The sequence below is a fragment of the Sceloporus occidentalis genome, unplaced genomic scaffold (genome assembly GCF_023333645.1).
Source record: "Sceloporus occidentalis isolate IW3139 unplaced genomic scaffold, rSceOcc1.0.p SCAF_2, whole genome shotgun sequence".
NCBI classification, from domain to species: Eukaryota; Metazoa; Chordata; class Lepidosauria; order Squamata; family Phrynosomatidae; genus Sceloporus; species Sceloporus occidentalis.
This window is the reverse complement of record NW_028316982.1, coordinates 257,650,536-257,675,614: the sequence shown is the minus strand read 5'-3', so window position 1 is coordinate 257,675,614 and position 25,079 is coordinate 257,650,536. Positions and strand designations below refer to the sequence as shown.

The 25,079-nt window shown below is 43.3% G+C and overlaps 1 protein-coding gene across 7 annotated transcripts in view; it reads left to right on the top strand.

The window, feature by feature from the left end:
* Positions 1-25,079, top strand: part of AMOTL1 (angiomotin like 1) — a 97,717-nt gene that overhangs the window by 27,160 nt on the left and 45,478 nt on the right. For all 7 annotated transcript variants that reach the window (XM_089512816.1, XM_089512815.1, XM_089512814.1 and 4 more), the window contains 2 exons: positions 17,387-17,527; positions 19,985-20,909. In XM_089512816.1, the coding sequence (XP_089368942.1) occupies positions 17,387-17,527; positions 19,985-20,909 (1,066 nt within the window). The remainder of the gene's footprint in view (positions 1-17,386; positions 17,528-19,984; positions 20,910-25,079) is intronic.

Below are 25,079 nucleotides of genomic sequence, written 5' to 3'. Positions count from 1 at the left end.
AGATTGATATATAGAGCATTATGTTTTGGTGTTGTTGGTGTTGCTAATTACCATTAAGTTGGCTTATGGTGACCATACGAATGGGAAATCTCTAATGGTATATCCATCATGCTTAAACCCTGTTATTAACAGCCCTGTTTATGTCTTGCAAATTTTGGGCTGTAGCATCCTAGACTGAATTTGTCCACCTGTGTTGTGATTTTCTTTTTTCCCTATTGCCTTCAACTTCACCTGACATTGGTCCAAAACACACTGCAGAAATAATCCAGTTTGAGACCACTTTAACTGCCCTGGCTCAATGCTGAGGAATTCTGGGAACTATAGTTTTGTGAGACATTTAGCCTTCTCTGTCACAGACCTCTGGTGCCACAACAAATTACAGTTCCCAAGATTCCCTAGCATTGAGCCAGCACACTTAAAGCGGTCTCAAACTAGATTATTTCTATAGTGTGTTTTGAACCATCATTGTCTTTTCCAATGACTCATGTCATCTCATGATGTTTTCAAAGTACAATAACCACAGTTCACACATTTTGGCTTCTAGTGACAGTTAAGTCTAGAACTGATCTCAAACCATCCATTTGTCCTTTTGGGAATCTACAGTATCCAAAGACATCTCTTCTGGTACAACATTTAAAGTGACTTGATTGAGACAGCATATATCCATCATCATTGGTAACCATTGATAGTCTTACCCTACCTGAATTGATCAAAGCTTCTGTTAAAGCTGTCAAAACTGGTGGCACTCACCATCTCCATTTTTCCCCCCAGAGGTAATTGTAAAGTTGCCACAGGGTTCATGGGACTGTGTTGGCATAGTGTCTGTAAAAACAACAACATCCCAGCCGGTGTGTGGGTAGACGAAATGAATTGCTACAAAAGCCCACTTTTATACTTGTTTCTTAGAACAGAAGCCAGCTGCATATTTGGATGGAGGAAAATAGATGTCAGAAAAGTATTCTGGCTTAGGCCCATCTAGAGTGCACCCATAGAATCAGTGGAACTATCTTTCTCTTACCAGCACAGTCTATCTTTACCAGCATGTCTGTGCAGTTTATCAGTTATTAGGAACATGGCTGTGATGAACAACGTTCTTCATCCCTGCAGACTGCAAAGTAGTCCTTTATAGCTTAATCTCAGCTCCTTTTATTCCCTCCCTAGCCTCTCGCAGGATATCAGTTGTCCAATCAAAATAATTTTTAACAGTGTTAACCCATTCCTCATTTACAATATCCAATCAAAACAGAGATCTTAGCCACAACCCTGCCTGTGGTACAGTTTGGCTGGCTACTATCTTAACAATATTATCTACTCCACCTGCTAGGAGGTTTTTATAGGTCACAACTGCTCACATATGCCATTAGATGTGCCAGCATTCTCATTCCTTGTTTTATTTACATTTGAGAACATGTTTTGCCCAGACTTAAGCTGTTGCTAAGTCCTCAATAATACAGTTGTCTCTCCACATTTGCGGCTTTGACTTTTAAGGATTAGATTATTTCTGGTTTTCATTAATATGTTCTCTCTAGGAATCTCTGGGCCCTTCAGTGCAACTCTGCCAGAAGCTGACCAGTTGTGCTGGAGAACCTGGAAGTTCCTAAGGAAAACGCTTCTCTAGGTACTGAGAAGACAAATCAGGTTATTCTAAAATAGATACATGTCCCATTATGACTGTAATGGATGTTTGTTAAGATGCATTATGGATGTAAGCAATTCTAATACTTAAAAATGCTTAAGTAGAGTGTTGATGTTAACTCTACCTGTCTGGTTTTAACCATCACAAATTGGGCACTCAGGCCGCGAGAAGGTGATAATGGTCCCCGCCAGTATTCAGATTAATGGAAAAGTGGCAAGGACCTTTGATCCCTCAGTCGAAAGTGATGGGGTTGGGGACGTGCCTGATTTCTTTTGGGTTATCCTAATTTAACATACTGCCTGGCTGTTTTAGCTTAATTTAGCTTTAACTTTAACTGTTTTAGATTAATTTATTTTTATCCCCAACCCATTATGCCTGCAAACTAGCACACACAGCTCTTTTCTCCAGCAGAGGAATAATTGTTAACCCCCTGCATCTGCTGCCTGAGGCTGTTGCCTCATTCTACCTCATGGTGAGGCCAGCTCTGGCACTGGATCAGAAAGACATGGACTGGAAGGTTTGAGAAGAATCAGAGCCGGGTTGGGTGGCCTAGTTCTGTGGCAGCAGTAATGGGTTGCAGGATTTGGCAGGTTAACAACAGCCAGGTGGGTGTCATGATCTGAGGTGCCAAATTGGAAGAGAAAGCAGGAAAGTAGGCAGTATTGCCACTTAAAACAAGTTCATCTAACTGAAAAAGCTGGCTTGGTTTCAGTGGCTTCACAAGGCCTGATGTGTCCTAATGGGTTGCAGAGTCAGTTGACAGTATTCAAGCTAGGAAGTCAGCCAGCTGATTCTTATCAGGTGGGGATTACAGCCTAGAGAAGGTGGCCTTTTCCCTAAGAAAAGGCAGAGGTCTGTCAGCCCAGGCCTAATCCAGCCGATGGGATTCCCACAGATATCAGATCGTGGCCTGAAAAAGCCCCACTTTATTTGCACTGGGATTGTCCCACACACATCATGCATCACTCGCTCACTCCTAGGATGATGCCATGGCAATTATTCATAGTGCTATAACTGTGTAGTGTAAAAGGGCCAGAAATAAAGGTGCATATGGTTCATGATGCAAAAGACCCCTCAGCACCACTCCTGAGAGTAAAGGATAAAAAAATAACAAACAACTTGCTATAATTTCCTGTCCAATGATAGGGTCGGCCTTCCTTAGAAAGATCCAAGCCAATGTGGGGGTACTGTTGATATTCACTGAGCTAGGGATGCCATATCCCGCATGGGGGCGGGACTTTCCCGGTTTGGGGCGGGTCCACACGGTCCCGCCCCGGTTTGGCCCCGCCCCCGGGACACCCCCCCTGCGACGGACGCCAGGCATGAGCGAGGCCCCTTCCCTGCTTGGCCTCCGCCGCCGAGGGAGGTGGCCTGGCTGTCCTCCCTCTTTCCAGGCCTCTGTGAAGGCCAAGCCTCCACAGAGGCCGGGAAAGGGAGGGGACCGCCCGCGATCGCGGCGATCGCGGGCGCGCTCCTGGCTCTTTTCCGGCCTCTGTGAAGGCCAAGCCTCCACAGAGGCCGGGAAGGGGAGGGGGGCTGCCCGCGATCGCGGCAACCGCAGCATTCGCGGGCGCGCTCCTGGCTCTTTCCCGGCCTCTGTGAAGGCCAAGCCTCCACAGAGGCCGGGAAGGGGAGGGGGGCTGCCCGCGATCGCGGCAACCGCAGCATTCGCGGGCGCGCTCCTGGCTCTTTTCCGGCCTCTGTGAAGGCCAAGCCTCCACAGAGGCCGGGAAGGGGAGGGGGGCTGCCCGCGATCGCGGCAACCGCAGCATTCGCGGGCGCGCTCCTGGCTCTTTCCCGGCCTCTGTGAAGGCCAAGCCTCCACAGAGGCCGGGAAGGGGAGGGGGGCTGCCCGCGATCGCGGCAACCGCAGCATTCGCGGGCGCGCTCCTGGCTCTTTCCCGGCCTCTGTGAAGGCCAAGCCTCCACAGAGGCCGGGAAGGGGAGGGGGGCTGCCCGCGATCGCGGCAACCGCGGCGTTCGCGGGCGCGCTCCTGGCTCTTTCCCGGCCTCTGTGAAGGCCAAGCCTCCACAGAGGCCGGGAAGGGGAGGGGGGCCGCCTGCGATCGCGGGCGCGCTCCTGACTCTTTCCCGGCCTCTGTGAAGGCCAAGCCTCCACAGAGGCCGGGAAGGGGAGAGGGGCTGCCTGCGATCGCGGGCGCGCTCCTGGCTCTTTCCCGGCCTCTGTGAAGGCCAAGCCTCCACAGAGGCCGGGAAGGGGAGAGGGGCTGCCCGCGATCGTGGCGATCGCGGGCGCGCTCCTGGCTCTTTCCCGGCCTCTGTGGAGGCTTGGCCTTCACAGAGGCTGGGAAAGGGAGCGGATTCCTTCTCCACTTGGGCTCCGTGAACGGAGCCCAAGCGGAGAAGGAATCCTCGCTGAGCGGAGGGATTCTTTTCCCCTTGGGCTCCGTTGGCAAAAACGAAGTCCAAGGGGAAAAAGAATGCCTCCCTGGGGGCGGATTCCTTCTCCGCTTGGGCTCTGTGAACGGAGCCCAAGCGCAGAAGGAATCCTCCCCTCAGCGAGGCTCTTTTTCAAATGTAGGACCCAAAAAAATAGGTCCTACATTTGAAAATTTTGTCCTACCTTTGTCCCGGTTTGGAGGCCCTGACTAATGGCAACCCTACACTGAGCTCTAGCAAACAGTATTTTCATGTGGGGTGAACAGGACCATTTTTTCCCCTGTGCATTTAGCACAGGATGAGTTTTGCAATGATCACTTTCAAAACAACATTTTTTTTAAAGTTTTTAAAAAGTTTTATAAAAGTTTTTTTTTTTACAGACAAATAAACCATTTCTATCTTGGCAGAGGAACTAATTGCTTAGAGACGTGGAGGGGTCTCCTTCTCTAGTGCCTTCAAAAAAAGGCTGGACAGCTATCTACTGGGGATGCTTTAGAAACTTTGGTCCTCCAGGTGTTTGTTCCTCCAGGTGTTTTGGATTTCACTTTCCAGAAGCCCCAGCCAGCTTGGCCAACAGTCAGGAATTCTGGGAGCTGAAATCCAAAACATCTGGAGGACCACAGGCCACTGGGAGATCCTGCACCTTAATGGGACATAGGGCCCCTTCCAACTCTTACGATTCTGTTTCTTCCTGAGAGCAAATATAAATGAAGAACAGATTGACAAATAGGACCCTGCAAGACTCCTGTCAGCTAGGGCATATGGGAGATCCACAAACAGTTCAAAAGAGAGTAGATGGACAGCTGAATGCAAACACTGCAGTGAAGCTAGCTGCTAATGCCCCAGGAAAACAGGCTGGCTGTGTTAGCTCATCATATGCAATTTGAATGCTGAAGAGGTGCCTGAAGCCGGAAATCCAAAAACAACATTGCTTCTTCATGTGTGATTTAACTTGAGATGCAATTAGGGATGAATTGGTCAGTTTCACTTTCTCCTTTTTTTCCAACCTGAAATTCATTCTGCATCTGCTTGTGATTTTCCAAAAAATAAAAAACAAAACACACACACACACACACACAGAGGCAAATTTATACACATTTTTTGTATGCACTTTCTTGAATATCTGCATTTTTTCACACTGGTCAAAAACACACTGCAAAAATAATCCAATCTGAGACTGCTTTAACTGCCCTGGCTCAATCCTAGGGAATTCTGGGATTTGTAGTTTTGTGAGACATTTAACTTTCTCTGTCAGAGAGCTCTGGTGCCACAATAAACTATACATCCCAGTATTTCCTAGCATTGAGCCAGGGCAGTTAATGCAGTCTCAAACTGGATTATTTCTGCAGTGTTTTGGACCAGTGTTGCCTAAAATACTTATTTTCCTATTCAATTCATTAAATATGATGCATTATGGTACATTGTGATAATGATCTTACACATTTTTGTGCCCACCTTCACCTAATATATGAATTTTGTATGCATGACATAGAGTTACAGAGTTGGAAACGACCACAAGGGCTATCCAGTCCAACCCCATGCCATGCAGAAAGACACAACCAAAGCACTCCTGACAGATGGCCATCCAGCCTCTGTTTAAAAACCTGTTGGGAGGGCTAAAATTATTTAAACATTATTTTAACAGTTTTGGGCAGGGTCATCAGCTCAGGATTATCCCAGGCGCAGAAACTTCTGGGTCAAAACTTGAGACCTACAGCCAGCCCGTGATGATCTCATTAAAAGGTGTGCATTTAGTACCAACTGCTGTTGTTTGCAGCTTGTCATTCACACTCACACACAAAGATACACAGAGAGAAAATATTTTCCTGTTTGGATATTAAGATAGAAATCTTAGCTGAAGAGGTTGTTCCTAAATAAATAAATAAATAAATAAAATAGAGCAAGGTGAAATGAGATATATGGGATATGCGTTGTTGTTGTTGTAGTTGTTGTGTGACTTCAGTCTGCTTTATATGTCCTCTATCCATCTTATCGGCGTGTGTCTGTGTTGTGTGCCTTCAAGTCATTTCTGATTTATGATGACCCTAAGGCAAAGCTATCATAGGGTTTTCTTGGCAAGATTTGTTTAGAGGAGATTTGCCATTGCTTTCCCCTGAGGATGAGAGCATCAGACCTGCCCAAGGTCATCCAGTGGTTTTCATGGCTGAGGTGGGAATCAAATTCTGGTCTTTAGAGTTGTAGTCCAACCTTTAATCTAGCCTGGATTGGTGGATTCAGAGCAGAGTGGAGGGTGATCTCTGGTGCCACCCAGTGACTGGGAGGATGGAGTGATGGAGGAAGTTAAGTAAATGTACATACACACACACATACATCTTTGGAAGTTGCAGTAACCAGTCAATTAAGCCTTACAAATTTTAGCAAGCGGCTGCTCTACTATCTGAATTGGAGATATGCATATGGCTCTTTCCTCTTGCCCAGAAAAACTAGAAAATTTGCCCCCTTGTCTCCTGCCTGGAGATGACCCATGAAAACTGGAAACTGAGGGCAAGGCTCTGAGTTCTGGCAGTCCTAGTCTGATGGCAAGAGTTGTCAAGTAGCCAGAGTGTGTCAGAGCGGCATAGTGAGCATTGGCTGGTTTTAAATAGCTACATATGCATACATACCTCTGTTCTGCTATCAATAGGACTGGAGACAGATGTATTTTTCCAAATAGTACAGGAGAAAATATATCAGCTATACCTTTTCTTATACTGCTATTTTCCTGCCAGCCTGGCTTCAAAGTTCTTTAGAATTCTGAAAGGCAGATTACATATTTTTATTCAAAATGTTATTTCTTTTCCCACCTCTGTAGGCTCAGAGGCATAGATCTGTGTAAAGGAGAATGAAACATGAAGAAATAAAGATTAGAAATCTCTTAGTTGTCTTGAAACCTTGGGTTGGTTTCCTGGGGAAAGTATTGCTGTACATAAAGAAGAAATAAAGAATTAGTTATACACTAATTATAAATCTTCCAATATCCAAAGAAAAGAGAGATTGCTGGAGATTAATAGACATGCATGCCTGAGATGATCTGCTGTTGGAGAATTGTAGACTTCATTAAATTAAATTAACTTTCTGAGAACAAGAAAGGGATGAGATCATAGGTGCGGGACACAACACCCAAAAAGGGCAGCGTACTGGCGGTCTAATTTCCTCCAGAGGGAAGCCATGTGGCTTCCCTACGGAGGAAAAAGAACGTGGAAAAACCGGGTTCTTTTTGAGCCGCAGGGGTGGCGTAACAAGTGTGCCACTGGCGCACTTGTTAAGTAAGCGCTACATGGCAACTTGCAGATGCCATGTGGCGCTTACGTAACAATGGCGGCGCCCATGTACACGTACTAGGTTATGGACCGTGTGGTTGCTGCGTGGTCCCAAACCCTAGAATCGGCGCTGATACGACGCATTTTGGCAGTATGTACTGTGTCATAGACACATTTGTAGCACTCATGTCCAAAACACAGTCCAGAAATAATCTACTTTGAGACTGCTTTCACTACCTTGGCAAAATTCTAGGGAATTCTAGGAACTGTACATTATTTTAGTACCAGAGCTCTCTGACAAAGAAGGTTAAATGTCTCACAAAACTACAGTTCCCAGAATTCCCTAGCATTGAGCCAGGGCAGTTAAAGCAGTCTCAAACTGGAATATTTCTGCAGTCTTCACGTTCATCTTTATTTCTGCAGTGTGTTTTGGACCACAGTCTTTTCTGAGGCTCATGCAACAAAACATAATAGCAGAATCCTACACGTGTGGGCCTAAATACCCTAAATGCACCAGATCCCATTTGATCTTCAAAGCTAAGGAAGGTCAGCCCTGGTTAGTAATTGGATGGGAAAACACCAATGAATATCAGGTGTTGTGGGCTATATTTCAGAGGAAGGAACTGGCAAAACCACCTCTGAGTATTCTTGCTTAAGAAAACCCTATGAAATCACAATACGTCAACGGACAAACTGAAGGCATGCACGCTCATGTGCATACCCACACACCCCTACTCAGAAATAAATCCCAGTGAGTACAGTGTGGCTTCATTCCAGGTAAGTGGGGATCTGGTTACTGCGTTAGGCTATTTGGCTTTCTGTATTTGCAGTTGTACCCAGGAAAATATTTTAGGTTATAACTATATATGCAACAAACCTATATGGGGGTTTCTTTTCTTTCTGAAAAAAGACAATCAGGTGAGTTTGACCAAGGGAAAGTCTACACATAAATGTATTATGTGAATCGTTGCTGATTTTTGCACATTCGTATCAATGTTTGTCTTCACTTTCCTGCGTAAATTTCCATCTATTCACCCTCTCTCTGCTGAAAATGCGCAGCCATCCGAATCCATTCAAAACAGCTGACTGATACTTTGTTAAAAACCACATAGCCCTTTTCTGCTTGGTTTAAGGAGTTTTTTGCCCACCATTCCCTGAAAAAATCGTGAACTCCTACAAATTGCATGTGGCTGGATTACATTCTATTGATCTATTCTATTGGAATGAGGAGTATTTTAATTGTGTAGATAATCCCAAAGTTGATTGATTTTACTGCATATAGGGAATGGGGAGAGATAATGAGAACTTCTTTGCTTAATTTCCCAACGAACCAGCTGCATTTAGTCAACTGGGCTCCCTTTCCAACTGTGGAATATTTCCCCAACTATTGTCTGTGTTAGAATAAGGCAAATCAGGGTTAACCACCCTGAGGCATTAGGAGAGGTGGGTCTCCCACTCAAGAGTGAAATCCTGATAGAAAGGATGTAAGTCAGCCTGAGCTGGATTTATTTCTGGCTTTCCATATGCTAGTCATGCCTTTTCCTCCATAATTCCCAGCTTAAAAAATGGTGCTGTAGTACAATTCACTGTGTCCTCAATTTCTTATCAGATGATTAAAGAATAAAACGATGGGCTGTTGCAAGAGCAAGATAGGAAGGAAGGGGAGTGGAATCAGGCTTGGAAAACAAAGAAACCCATAGCATAAGCATCCATTTCCTACTTTGATTTTATACTGGAATTCTATTTTTCTGTGTGCATATGAATGTTAGTGAAAATAGTTCAACATCTGGGAGAACCACTGGTTCCTCATCCTTGCTTTAAGGAGTAACCAATGCAAAAACAAACCCTCTTTTACCATCATCATGATCACATGATCCCTTTCTATGCAATTAGCTCCCTGCACTAAATTTGGAACCTTTTAAAAAAGTTTATTTTGTTTATATTCCACTTTTCTCCTGGCACAGGATCTAAGGCAGCTTTTGTGTTAGACTAGCTGAAAGTTATTGCGTTGTCCAGACTTGTGGTTAGCCTTCTCGTATGATTGTTGGAAGTAAATCAGTTTCAAAACATAATTTTTGAAACTGACGTAGCTTATGGTTTATAATAGAATGGCAAATGTTGGAGGGCTGACTCCCATCCACATCATCATCATCATCATCATCATCATCATCATCCACTGCTTGTGAAAGCCAAAAAGCATTTTTTCTATTCACTATTGGAAAAAGAGCACCTATGCCAGTGGTTCTCAACCTTCCTAATGCTGTGGCCCTTTAATACAGTTCCTCTTGTTGTGGTGACCCCCAACCGTAAAATTGCGGTGTCTCGGTTCCTAAGACCATCTGAAAAATGTGTCTTCTGATGGTCTTAGGTGACCCCTGTGAAAGGGTCGTTCGACCCCCAAGTTGAGAACCAGTGATCTATACCCTTCCCTGTCCTAATTTGACAGTCCCAATTAATCCTTTGATGTCCCACTTTTTCAGCTGCTTTAAAGTGGCCCAGATTCTCTTTCCTCTCCAGCACATTCACCCTTTGTCCTCAGTTCATTTCTATTGCTGTAAACTGAATTCATTTAACTCAGCAGAGGGAAGGAGAGAAGGTGGGCACCGAATCTTGCCCTTCCCAGTACTACTAGGCAAAAGCAAAATGCTACAGCATCTTCTAGTTTGTACCTTCTTCCTCATTAATAATTTTTGCCTTCTTGGCCACACATGCCTGGTTTTCATTGGTAAAATGTTGAAGGGCAAGAGCACCAAAATAGAACTTATTTTGACCAGAATGACAATTTTTAGCATCCTGTCTCTAGACTAAAAATGTCAACTCTTTATTTAAATTTCATGAGTATACAGACAGGATGTCTCACTTTTATGTGTGAACGGGAAGCCTTCATATCCTTTTAGATTTTCCTTTAATTGAATTTATTGTGGTAGAAAAATAAAAGAGAAGGGCCTAGAATATGTCATTTACTGAGTCGGGTTGTGCAGGATATTGATGAATAATGGATAGGCATAGGGTTGCCATAATTCTGGACCTCCAAACTGGGACAAATGTAGGACAAAATTTTCAAATGTAGGACACATTTTTTTAAAAATGGAGGACACGCAAAAAAATTGATGATTTTTTAAAATATGTTAATGTAAATGCATGTTTCTTAGGCATGATCAAAATGGAGGACATTTTGGCATTGTTCCTAGACAGATGGCAGAAATGTACTTCCCTTTCTGGCTAACCTCCCCCCCCCCCCATTCCAAACAGCATATTTGGGCATTGAAGAGGAGGAAGAGTGGAAAAGGCAGAGGAGGAGGAAGAAGAGAAGAAGAAGAGGAGGAGGAAGAAGGGGAAGAAGAGGAGGAGGAGAAGAAGAGATGGAGAAGAAGAGGAGGAGAAAGAAGATGAAGAAGAGGAGGAAAAGGAGGAAGAAGGAAGAGGAAGAAGGGGAGGAAGAAGGGGAGGAGGAGAAGAAGAGGAAGAAGAAGAGGAGGAGAAAGAAGATGAAGAAGAGGAGGAAAAGGAGGAAGAAGGGGAGGAAGAAGGGGAGGAAGAAGGGGAGGAGGAGAAGAAGAGATGGCGAAGAAGAGGAGGAGGAAGAAGATGAAGAAGAGGAAGAAGGAAGAGGAAGAAGGGGAGGAAGAAGGGGAGGAAGAGGAGGAGGAGAAGAAGAGATGGAGAAGAAGAGGAGGAGGAAGAAGATGAAGAAGCCAAGCCCCAAACCCCTGCCTGGCTGCCTCCGTCGCCGTTTTGCCCCCACCCCCGGGAATTCCCCCCCCCAGAGACGGAGGCAGCCAGGCAGAGGTTTGGGGCTTGGCTTCAGCCGTCCTCCAAGCCCCAGCCAAGCCTGGAGGACTCGCTGGGGGGGGGAGTCCCAGGGGCGGGGCCAAACCAGGGCGGGACCGTGCGGACCCGCCCCAAATCGGGAAAGTCCCGCCCCCAGGCGGGATATGGGAAGCCTAGATAGGCAGGCCCTTCAAACTGATGACCTTCTAATCCCCTACCCTAATTTGAAAAGATAGTTATACACCTAAAAATAAATAGTGGCTGGTGCTACTGGCAAATTACTTTCTCAAGCTTCTCCTAGACATAAGTTGAAGTTCTGCAGTGCTATGGAATGTTCATGATTATTTCCAATTCAAGAAAATATAGAACACTTTATAAATTTTTATTTTATTTCAAAGTCAGTGATAAATGAAAATATACGCATTTAAAGACATTGCAAATAACTTAGAAAACCAAACCATGTTGATTGAGTTAGGAAGTCTTGGTAATGACAGAGGTATAGGTAAGAATGACTGGGAGATCTATGATGGATTGGAAGACTGGATGACTGAATGGTTGAAAGAGTGAATTATGTGATTTATATAAATCTAAATATTTGTCAGTTAAGCTTAACTGTGATGAATGTTATATTTTTTTATGTTGTAAAAAGGTGGAAATATAAAATTCAAAAAGATAGGAAAAATATTTGCAGTTACCTCATTCTTTTTTTTTTAATGGGTTGACTCCTCTGGCTGCAGACTTAACCCTTCCAGACTTAACCAAGCCAGGTGTCTGCAATGAGGAATTGATTTTTTGAAAGTACAGTAATTAGCTGTTTGTGTGTGTGTGTGTGAGAGAGAGAGATTTGGACTGTGGAAGTGAAAGGGGGCTTTGACCCATTGTCCCAAGATAAATTTCCCCACCCACTGCTGTTGTTTGCATCAGGTGAAAAAACTCCCCTGGAACTAGTGGGGGCAGCTGGGATTGTGCTAACTTGGCAACAGGGAATATAATGGATTGGCATCTGGCAGAGGAAGGGAAAGTTGTGGACAATCCTAGAGTAAACAAACATAGATGCTTTCTCTATCCCTTTACACTATTTACTGTACTGAGCTTAAAAATAACTTCCATGTTTGCATTTTTCTGCTTAGCTTGCGCTGTAGGCCTTTGCCAAGCAATGACATTTCAAAGCCATTGTTATCGCTTTTAACACAAACAAGGGAATGTTATCCATGTGATTTCATTCTAACGTTTCATTAAAAATTTCCAGTATATAAAACAATACAAGGTGACTATAATAAAGAGTGAAATTAGTAGAGGGATGTCTTCCGCAGAAGATTTACTTAGGCTGCTGTAAATTAGCCACCTGCAGTAAAAAAAAAGTTGGATTTTAAAAATTCACAGCATTTTTGGGCCTTTTCACATTACACAGCAATTACACACATTACACATTGCAAAGATGGCATAGTGAAATGGTGTTCCTTATGTTAAATGGCAAAATCAAGGTTTGCTTTTTGGAATTTGGAGATGTTTTTAATATTTTCAAGCCATAGATGGTTGAATCCATGGATAAAATATTGGTGGATGTGGAGGGCCGATTGTACTTGCAGTGGTTCCATCCTGTGCAATTTTGGAATTGGCAGTTTTTATTGTTGACTTTGGCCTCTTAATGAGAAATTTCCAAGTCACCCTGTTATCAAAATCCCTGCTCAGGTCTTGCAGACTCAGGGCTGTGGCTTTCTTCCTTGAGTATATCCACTGTAATGTTGTCTTACCCTTTTCCCATTGCCTTAAGCCTTCCCAAGCATTATTGTCTATTGTAGTGAGTCCTGTCTTCTCACAATACGTGCAAAGTATGACAGTCTCAGTATAGTCATTTTGCCTTCTAGGGAAAAATCAGGCTTGATTTGCTCTAGGATCAATTTATTTGTATTCTGGCAGTCCATGGTACAGTGGGCCCTGAGTGTCTCCTGGGGTTTGGTTCCATGACAAACCCCACCCCCCCATAGATACCAAAATCCATGAATGCTAAAGTCTCATGATATACAAAGACATAGTACAATGGTGTCTCGTATATGAAATGGTAAAATCAAAGTTTGCTTTTTGGATTTAAAAAAAAAATTTTTTTTTAAGCTGTGGGTGTTTGAATCCATGGATGCAGAATCATGGATAGGGAGGGCAGACGGTATCTGCAGAACTCTCCTCCACTAACCCATTTCCAACAAGTTGATTCTCATCCTATTAGTTTCCGCAACAATACATAAAAATTAGAAATATGATGGTATGGGCAATCCTAACTTTGTTATTCAATTATATATCTTGGCAATTTAGGAAGGAATATTTAGAATTCCCAGGCAGAGCACTCCAGTGCCTCACCAACCTATAAACACCAGGATTTCGTAAGATGTACCTATGATAGTTAAAGATGAATCATAGGCCTGTTACAGACTGCCAAAATAAAGCTGCTTCAGGTCTCTTTGAAGGTATGCTGTTTAAATGATGCATGCACCCTAAGAATCTGGAAGCTGCACCAAAGCTGCACTTCAGTGCTTAGGAATGGAGTGTGGCTTTGGTGCGACCTCCAGACACGTAGGACCCATGCATCATTTAAACAGCATACCTCCAAAGAGACCCGAAGCAGCTTTATTTTGGCAGTCTGTAACAGGCCATAGTGACCTAACTGTGTACTACAGGAGTGCTTAACAATTTCCATCGCATCATAATGGCTAAGCTGGCTGGGTGATTGTGGAAAGTGTATTTCAAAAAAGTAATTTTTAAAAGTTCTATAATAGTTGTCCATTGAATTTTAGGATTTGAGAGAGAATGCCATAGCTCCTTTCCCCTCCTTAAAAAAACCACATGGATATAGATAACAAGCGCTCACATAGAATCTAAGAGCACTTTCACAAGTGATGCTCGAAGTGTCACTTGGTAAACTAGAATGTCAACTATATGGCTATGAATAACATATTTCAGAGATGAAAACTGGGACATGTGTAGCCAAGCAATATCGGAGTGTGGTCAAGATAATGAGGAAAAACAGATCAGAAAGGAGAGGCTGCACCAGTTTGCTTTTGCCTGAGCTTACTTGGAAGGGCAAGATTCCACTCCATCTTTTCCTCTCTCTCTCCTGAGTAGATTGAGTGAAATCTATTTCTGGAGCCAGCATGGTATGTTGGTTTGAATATTGTACTCCAGCTCTGGAGGACAGAGTTCAGATCTCTGGTCATGAAAACCCACTGGGTAACAATTGTGTAAGTCACACTCTCTCAGCCTCAGAGGAAGGCACAGGGAAAATTTCCTCTGAACAAATCTTGCCAAGAAAACTCTGTGATAGGTTTGCCACACACGCACAAACACAGGAAATTACTGTTTTGAATTAGTCCATGTGTCATAAATTGGAAATGAAATAACAGAACAATAACAACAACAACAACAGGAACCTAGTTTTTCACAGTGAGTTCAGTTTGAAGCAAATGAAGTAAACTGAGAACAAAACAGGAAAGTGAGAGGAGAGAAAGAAACTGGGACATTTTAAAAACATCTGAAAAATTGGGATGACAGAGGATTAATAGGCATTGCCCCTGCCAAATTGGAACAGTTTGGCAGGATATGGACTAATTCAAAACAGTAATTTCTAGTAATACACAATCTGTTACCTAACACCCTTTTTGCCACAAACAGAGCCCCTTCTACATTAGAAAATGTGAAGCATTCCTAGAAACATTTATTTTTGAATTTGTACGGCCTGAGCAGGCGTAATGTCACTAGACACAACCAGCATGTCTGTGTGGTGATATTTATAACCTGCCATTCCCCAGTGAAAACAAGGCGAGATACATGACTTTCCTCCTTTTCACTTTCAAGTGAAACAAGTTGGTAATGTAAAGCTTGTTGAGAGAAAACGATTGGACTAGGGTAGCTCAGTGAAAGTTTGAAACTGAATCTCTTAAGTCCAAGGCCACCAATACAACCCCATACTAGCCATCATTATACATCGTGTAACCAGCTGGAGGATGGTTTCCTACTGTCACTACCATTCAAAAGGCATATGTGCACTTGTTCTGTCTTCTTTTCTGTAAAATGTTTTTCCTAGTAAAAAGAAAATTCTACAGACTACCTAGAAACTCCATCCTATAATAACAGAGCAGCTATACTATTGTCATGAAGAGAAATAGAATAAAACTTGTATTGCCCATACCTGCATGTGTTTTGTTTTTTAAAAAAATTGGTGGTCTGTTTTAACCTGTTTAAATTAAATGGGGTGGCTTTAAATTCTCTCTCTGCCATGTTTTGCTGCTGGTTGTATGTGTAGCTTTATAGGCCCTAGGAAAAGTTTCCCCATCTTGTTGCTGTTCAGATATCCTGAGCAATCTGATACTCATTTTTCAGAAATAATGTACTCTATTCATAATATAGATATGGGACATATAAAGCAGTTTAATGTATCGTTTTGCAAGAGACAAGTACAAATCTTACGTTATCTCATGAAATGTGGACTCTTCACTTGCGAAATGGCAACAATTTTCTGGCTCAAAAACTACCAGGACTGCTTCTTGATACAGCATCCAGAATTTATCTTATCAATTGTTTGTGTGCGCACTCACTTTGTATGCCCTGTGTGTATAATGTATTTATTGGAATATGTTTATATTTTTATCTATGTCTGTCAGATTTTTTTAAAAAAAAATTCTGGGCTTCACATCCTCACTTTTTTGGGTTTGGGTTTCTTACCCCTTGTGTTTGTTTTTTCAGATATTTTGGCTTTCAACTCCCATGAACACCGCCTCCCCAAACATGGCAAATTGTCAGAAATTCTGGGAGTTGTAGTTCAAAACATCTGGTGGGTAAAAGAGAGGGACACAAAAGGACTGTAGCAAATTGTGTTAAGCCTCATCCTTATTCCATTAAGATGTGTTTCCATATGCAATTCTGTATGTAGGTGTGCATCTGAAAAGATGTGAATCATTGAGAACTGTGTAGACAATTTATATATATTTCAGGGTTTTAGCATAACTCAGGGGCCAGAACAGTGACTCAGTACAGGAAAAATATGAACGTTAGTAATTTATTCTGAGATGTGGAGTGCAAAAGTTTTCCAGTGCAATTTTTTTCTGTTTACTATTTTCCACATCATGATGCTGTTTATGTTTTTTGGGTAATTTATAGCTAAAGTATATTTATCTATAGTTGTTTCTGCTTTTGTACTGCAGTCAATCATGTTGGATGGGTGTTAGAGGGGCAAAATATAGGATATGATTTTTTATCCATCTGAGGAGGCAAGCATTGACAAACCCTAGTGCTCAGAGTAGCAGACTAACAAATGGACACATTGCTAAATTTGTTGCTCATTTTGTTTCACAAAATCTCTCGCTTCTCAATGAGTCAGAAATGCAAGTAGTCAGCACATGGCCACAGACTTGCATCCATTAGTAAAATAAAATGTTCAAATAGTTGTACTGAATCAAGTCCCCCCCCCAACTTGAAATGGAAACCAATACGTAGTGCAGAGAGGGACTGAAGCTGAAGGTAGATATACCTCAGTTAAACTGTTGATATAAATGAGATACAAATCTCTTTAGGCATGTGACCTTAAAAAAACAGTGCCCTTTTAAATGTAGTTGTTTTTTGTGAAATATAAGGGAAGTACAGTCACCCCTCCTTTCTCGTGGACTTGAGGTCTTCAATATTCACAGAGGGGCGACATCTGTTATTTTCAATGGGGGGCACCCCATTCTAGCCTATAGGGCTTGAATATTGGCGAATCTCTGTTTTCGCGGGGTGGTGATGTCTGGAACGGATCCCCCACGAAAACGGAGGGCCAACTGTATATGCTATCATCTTTGTGTGTATGTGTTGTGTGCCTTGAAGTCCTTTCCAGCTTATGGTGACCCTAAGGCAAGTCTATCACAGAGTTTTCTTGGCAAGATTTGTTCAAATGGGATTTTGCAAGTGCTTTCCTCTGAGGCTGAGAGAGTGGGACTTGCCTAAGGTCACCCAGTGGGTTTCCATGGCTGACCAGGGATTTGAACCATGGTCTCCAGAATCATAGTCCAGTGCTCAAACCACTACATCATGCTTACATTACTACAAATATTCCAATAAAATAATTTCAACATAACACTTTGAATGTGCTTGAATATAATTTTTATCCGAAATGTGCTCAATTACATAAAATTATTTACAGTCTTGGAAAGTGTTCTAGAATTTTTTTAAATTAAATTTTATTGTAAAGTTTTTCTGATTTCCTCCTCTCTGGGAAACCTGAATGACTGTTTTTAATGAGGGTTTATTTTTTCTTGCTAAATAAGCCTTTGTTCTTATTTTTCATTCCTTATAGGGCCCCCATCAATTTGCTATACTTCCAGTACTCCTGCCCAAATACTGGAAGAGAGTGGCTGTCTTAACACTGATCTACAGCTGTTTGGCAGTAAGCAAGATGGTTCCCCATTAATGCTTGAAGTGGTTGGTGATATTGAAGGTGAGTTCTTAGGATACCAGTTGCTAACCTGTAAGACTTCTGTTGTGCAGTGGCAGCGAAGTTGGCACTATTTGTATTGGCAGAAGCAGGAAGGACCAGTGTGTGACAGATGTGTGCAGGCTAAATGGGAGCAGTGTGGGCAAACCATATCTGGCACTGTATTTATTTTTTGCAATATTTTTATTCAGACACACACATTTCTATTCATATAATACTAATAATACTAAACTATAGACGTAACAAAAATAAACAGAATCTTCCACATAAACACAAATCAGAACCTAATGACTTCCCACCCTTAACTGAAGACACACTCTGACTCTCTTGGCCTCCTCAGCAGAAAGCCATGGCAAACCTCATCTGAACAAATCTTTCCAAGCAAACCCCAGGATAGGTTTGCTTTAAGGTCTCCATAATGTGGAAAACAACTTGAAGGTACATAATAAAAAATAAGTACTGTACCTTTAAGTGCAGTGGAGGGTCCTGCAAGGTGTTGTGGCCGAGGACAATGGGACACCAGGGTTCAAATCCCAGCTCGGCCATGGAAACCCATTGGGTGACTTTGGGCAGCAAATCATACTCTCTCAGCCTCTCAGGGGAAGGTAAAGGCAACCCCTGCTGAAGAAACCTGCCAAGGAAATTCTGCAGGGTCACCATAAGTCAGAAAGGAGCTGAAGGTAAACAACAACAGCAGAGGAGGAAGAAGGGGGGAGGAGAAAAAAGAAGGAGAAGGAGAAAGACGAAAAGGAGGGGAAAGAAGAAGAGGAGGAGGAGGAGAAAGAAAAAGAGGAAGAATAGAAGAAAAAGAAGAAGAGGAGAAGAAATAGAAGACGAGGAGGAGGAAGAAGAGGAGGAAGAGGGGAAAAGAGGAGGAGGAGAAAGAAGAAGAGGAAAAGAAAAGATGAGGAGAAATAAGAAATAAGGGCCCAGCTATCCCTAACCTTCCCCCAGCCCAGACCCCCCCCCCCCCCCGGAAGCAGCAAAGAGAGGCCTTGAAGGCCTCTTGCCTCCCGCTGCTGCACCAAAAGCGCAGCAAACAGTGGCAGAGGCCCCAATCCCCCCGAAGCAGCAGAGAGAGGCCTTGAAGGCTTCTTGCCTCCCGCTGCTGCACCAAAAGCGCAGTAAATGGCGGTGGAGGCCCCAACCTTCCCCTACACTTCACAGCCCTGCTCAACTGAGGCCTACCTGGCCTTTTTTAAAAGTTCCTCCTCTGGGCCACTGCCCCTTGTGGGGAGCTGTGAGCCCGCAGCGGAGGCGCATGAGAGCCTGGTGAGACGGAACCCAGGACATTTTACAGAAACTGGGCCCGGACAATCCCAAGGCCCCAAAATTGGGATTGTCCCGGCTGAAACCGGGATATGGCAACCCTATCTGGGGAGGAGCATACATTGGGAGATGAGCTGTACAAAGGAGGGAGCCACAGGGATATTTGGAAATAAGCATAAGAAGCATAATATGAAGAGTAGAGAGGAAAAGAACTAGAGATTTTTTTAAAAAGGGCTTTTAAGAGTGTGCTGTATTGTTTTAATTGTACTGTGTTTTAAACTGCTTTTAAATTTTTCAGTTGTGTGCTTTAAAGTGTTTTAGTGTTGTCTGATTCAGTCTGTTTTGGGACAATATAACACTATGCTATTATAGCACTATTATCTCACTTTTAGTGCTATGGCTGCCTCCAGTGTAATCCTGGGGTCTGCAGTTTAGGGAGGAGTTTAGAATTATCAGAATTACCTGATGAAGAGTGAAGTGACCAGTACAAGGAGTACCATGTTCTTCATTGGCTTCCCCAGCTCTTTATTTTGTTTTTCATATTTGTATGTCTTTCTAAACCTTTAACCCAGGGGTGGTCAAAGTGTGACATAAAATCCCCAGGGGTTAATTTCCCCTCCAGAATGCCACTAAATGGCTTCTGGGGGACATGGGGAGCATTTTTGCATATTTCTCGGTGCCCCTGGGCCAGGGTTGGCGTTTATTAAAACAGGATGTGAATAGGAAGTTTTTTTCACTTCCTGTTGTAAAAACAGGTTTTTCCTGGTCTTAAAATGGTCCCAAAGGGGCCAAAGTATGTTGGAAGTGCTCTGTGTCCGCAAATGGTATTTGGATACAGAGATTTGATTTTGAGGGGTGGGGGTTGCAGTAGGGGATCCTTGGGGTACAATGCAGACCTCTAATTGCTGACAGTTTCCCATGACAGCTTTTCCTAGAAAGCATAAAGTGATGTTCTTGGGATTGTTTTATGCTTGCTTTTTTATGTTTGCTACATTCCTGTGAGTTTAACCCCAGAGTGCATCAATTTTTGCAGGACGAACCTGTGAGTCTAATTTGCTGGATCTGATATTTGAATTCAGGTGGCTAGCAGTAGCATAACTGAGAGAAAACACATCATGAAAAAGCTGCATTTATTCCTGAAAACCACTTCACCCTTTCATTGTCTGTCTGTCGTCTTCTTCTTTGCCACAGCTGAAGACTCTCTGTGCAACTTCAACCCTCCAAGCTTCCTCCAGGTCTCAGAGGTGGAAATGAGAGGTTCGGAGGATGTTGCCCCTGGCACTGTGTTACAACGGTTGATCCAGGAGCTGCGTTATGGCAACCCGAACGAGAACATGAACCTGCTGGCCATCCAGCAGCAGGCCACAGGGAGCGCGGGACCATCCAACTCCATTGCCAGCACGCTTTCCTGTTCCACGGAGAACCTGGTGCTGGAAGACCCACAAATGATCCAACAGTCAGCACGCCAAGAACCACAGGGCCAGGAGCACCAAGGGGATAATTCTGTGATGGAGAAGCAGTCCAGGGGCTCTCAGCCTCAGCAGAACAATGAGGAACTACCAACTTACGAAGAGGCTAAAGCCCAGTCTCAGTTTTTCAGGGGTCAACAGCAGCAGCAGCAGCCATCACCCAGCACTGTTGGACCCAATTTTTATGTGGCTGGGAACTCTTGTCCAAAATCTAGAACAGAAGGGAGGCCAACTTTGGCCCGTGCCAACAGTGGACAGGCGCCTAAAGATGAAGTACTTAAGGAGCTGAAGCAAGGCCATGTCCGCTCTTTAAGTGAGAGGATAATGCAGTTGTCATTGGAGAGAAATGGTGCCAAACAGCAGCCCCCTGCCTTGGGGAGAGGCAAAGGGTTCAAAGTAGGTGGGCCTCCCTCCTCTCAGGCTGCCAGTAAAGGCTTAGATCTGAGGGGTCCACCTCCAGACTATCCATATAAAAACAAGCAGGTGGTCTCTCCACTCAGCAAAACTCAGGAGCATGGGGTGTTTTTTAATGACCATTCTGGAATGATCCAGGAAGGTATGAATCCCTCCTATTCAGCTGCACAACTTGCCAGGAGTGAAGTCGCTGTTGTCCGCTATCAACCTCCACCAGAATATGGTCTGAGCAGGTAATTTTGAATCCTTATTTCTTCATGCAGTTGTTAACCCTCATCCAAGCAATTGGAGAATTTAGCATTCTTCCTGCCCAGTTATGTTTTATTGCAGAATTCACCAGGCCCACATATTATCTGGTTATAAACAGTGACCCAGAATTTCAGCCAGTTGACCTCTCAGTGAATTCCAATTCCCTACCCTTCCAACATTTTTTGGGAGGAGTAATTTTGGGGAGGGATGAATTATGCTGACATATTGGTTGGGGGGATTCTAGGAATTGTAGTTGCAAAAGTAACTTTTCTAAGCTCTGTAAATGATACAGAATTTTGTCTCTCATTAGTTTTAACAGTTCCACTTGTTATTCAGAGGAGAGCTGTGGAAACCCTGACTATCTGAAAGCTGGTTTGTTTGTTTGGTTCATTCTTGGATTTATGTCCCACTTCACAATGGGTTATAGTAATGCTGAACAAAGATATAATTTACAAGTTTTAATACAAGTTAACCTATGAAAACTCAATTTTAAGACACATCAATTGAAAACATAAAAAAACAACAGAAGAAAGTGAATGCAGCAACCACTGTAAGTCCTTTTCTCAGCAGCCATTCAGTTTAAGGCTACCTGAATCATTATTTAAACAAAACCTTTGGATCAGTATTTTATAGGAATACAGGGTTTGAATTAAATGACTTTTGAGGTCTCTTTCACTTCATAACAGCCTTCCACAACTTTTGCTATCCTGACTACAATCTTTGTCATCCCCAAACAGCATAGCCAGTGTGTATGCTGGTTGAGGATGATGGGAGTTAATAGTGCCACAGTCAGGATGAGGAAGGATGTTCTGTAGCAGAAAGTGACCCTTTTAAGTTCATGGTTTCTTGGCTGTGAGTTTTGTCTTCCTTACACATAACAAACAGTGCTTGCATTCCATCTGATGAGCCCATGTTTTGACTTTCTTTCCATAACATATTGAAAGATCATGTGCATTTCCCCCTAACTCTATTAAAGTAGGTCTTTCAATGGAAACTTAGAAACCTCTGTTTATGTAAGTGAAACAACAACAAAAGGGATGGGGAGACAGGAAAGCAGGGTCATGTTCAGGTTATAGTCCAAAAAGTTGTAAGATGATTCCTTTTGTATGGTTCCTTACAGAGTGAAGATTTCTTTGGTGTCAAACACATGGATTCAGTGTATGCCTAACACTCTCAGGCCATGCCCACAATTGGATACTTTTTTTAAAGACCAAACTAGACATGGCCACGAGGGATTTGGGATCAGATTTCCTGCACCATTTTTTTAAAAGAGAAAAAACTAAATAGACCAGTGGTTCTCAAATGGTGGGATGCCCCCCCCCCCCGGGGGTGTGTAAGAGTTGCTCAGTGGGTGTGTGGGATTTGGAGGCCCTGATGCCTCTTCATCCTCCTCCTCTTCTCAAACTTTTTAATGTGTGAAATTTACACATGGATTGAGCTAAATATTAAATTTACTTAAAAAAACTGTTCTAATTTGAACAACGTTGTTTCCTTATAAAATGTTAAGATATGAATATGTGTGAATGTGCAAATGAAAATACACACACTAAATGAACAAAATATTTTTATTTATATGCTATGTGAAGTGAGGAGTGTGTGTGTGGTGTCTGCATGTAGATATAAAGGGGGATCCCAAGGGCAAAAAGCTTGGGTACCACTAAAAGAGACCATTGCACAGTTGCTGAAGAAATGTTTTACATGTGGAAGATTCTAGTTTTAGTCTCTGATTTCTCCAGATAAAAGGATTTCAAGAAACAGATGTTGATGGGAAGGATCTACTAAGACCCTGCAGAGCCACAGCTGTGTTATATTTGGGCATGCCATACTGCAGAATTTATGCAGTTTTGACACTACAGTACTTTAACTGTCATGGCTCCATCCTATGGAATCCTGGGATTTGTTGTTTGTTGTGGCACCAGAGCTCTCTGACAGAGAAGGCTAAAGATCTCACAAAGCTACAGATCCCAGAATTCCATAGCATTGAGCCATGGCAGTTAAAGTGGTATCAAACTGCATTAATTCTGCAAAATAGATGAACCTTCCATTGATTTCCTGTGTTCTTAAACCAAAATTTTATTCAGAGCTCTCTGTGTGATTTCTACAGTTCCACATCCAATTTGGAGGTGCCATCTTCAGCTGTATCAGAGACTGGTTCTCTAGTGTTTAATTAACCAGAGCGCTGCTTTTGCCGGGGTTGGGGAGCTTTAGCCTGTGGGTCTGATCCAGCCCATTAATATTCTCCACAAGGTCCACAAAGGTCTGCAGAAATGTGTTTTTGATCCATGTCATCTGCAGAACTCTCTTCCAGCACCACATTTCAAATGTGTTGATTTTCTTCCTATCAGCTTTCTTCACTGTCTAGCTTTCACACCCATACACAGAAATTGGAAATACAATCTGATGGATATTGTGACTTTGGTATTCAGTGCTACTAGCATTCATTCCTCTCCCCTTTCCCCTTTCCATTTTTGAAAATAAAATAAAATAAAAGGGTCTTGACAGCAGATTTTGGATGTCATGCAAGTTGTTAGCTATTTCATTTATTCTTATAGTATTTACCTTATATACTCTACTATAGGTCGACTCATGTATAAATTGAGGGCAGGTTTTGGGGCCAAAATTATGGGTTTTGATATGACCTATGGATAAGTCGAAGGTAAAACTTAGGGGCATATAACAAGATGTAAAGGACAAAGCAAAGGAAAACAATGCCAGAAAACTTGCCTTGCAAAATTCCAGCAGGCGTAATTGTTTGTGATCACACTAACACATTTATTATCACACTATAATAAATGCATCCCTTAGAGAGGGGAAATTTCCATCAGCACTTAAGCATGCAGTGGTTAAGCCACTCTTAAAGAAACCCTCTCTAGATCCCCTGATAAGGAACAACTATAGGCTAGTCTCTTTACTACCATTTTTGGGCAAAGTGATTGAGAGGGCAGTCGCCTTCCAACTCCAGGCTGTCTTGGATGAAGCTGATTATCTGGACCCATTTCAAACTGGCTTTAGCGCGGGATACAGAGTTGAAACTGCCATGGTCGCCCTAGTCGATGATCTCCGTCTGGACATCGACAGAGGAAGTGTGGCCCTGTTGGTGCTCTTAGACATCTCAGCAGCATTCGATACCATTGACCATGGTATCCTTCTGGAGCACCTGAGGGAGCTAGGTATTGGGGGCACTGCACTCCAGTGGTTCTGTTCCTATCTCTCGGGCAGATTCCAAATGATGATGCTGGGGGACAGTTGTTCTCGCAAAAGGGAACTGACATCTGGTGTCCCTCAGGGCGCTATTCTGTCCCCCATGCTTTTTAACATTTACATGAAGCCGCTGGGAGAGATCATCCGGAGATATGGGGCGCGGTGTTATCAATATGCCGATGACACCCAAATTCACTTCTCTATGTCTCCGACTGCTGCAGTGACTAGGGATGGCATCTCTCCTCTGAATGCCTGCCTTGAGTCTGTAATGGGCTGGATGAGGGGAAACAAACTCAAGCTGAATCCAGAGAAAACGGAGGTACTTGTGATAGGCACCCCAAGTCCAGACAGGGAAATTTGCCACCTGGTCCTGGACGGGGTCACACTTCCCCCAAAGGACAAAGTTCGCAGTTTGGGAGTACTCCTGGACTCATCCCTACAGTTATCATCTCAAGTAGATGCGATGGCCAGGAGTGCTTGGTACCAGCTTCGGCTGATACGCCAACTGCGCCCCTGTCTGGACCGAAAGGACCTTGAAACTGTAGTACACGCACTGATAACCTCTCGTTTAGATTACTGTAATGCGCTCTACATGGGGCTACCTTTGTACCAAGTTCGGAAGCTTCAGCTAGTCCAAAATGCCGCAGCCAGATTGGTCACTGGTACCTCAAGGTCAGACCACATAACACCTGTACTAAAATCCTTACACTGGCTGCCAATTAGCTTCCGGGCGCAATACAAAGTGTTGGTGATCACCTTTAAAGCCCTATATGGCTTGGGCCCGAGTTACTTAAGGGAACGCCTCTCCCGACATAATCCGCCCAGCGCTCTCAGAACATCTGGGAAGAACCTACTTGAACACCCCAGGGTGAGATTAACACCTTGGCTAGGGCCCCAACGATTTGGAACAACCTTCCGGAAGAGCTTTGACTCATTCTCACCTTGGACGCCTT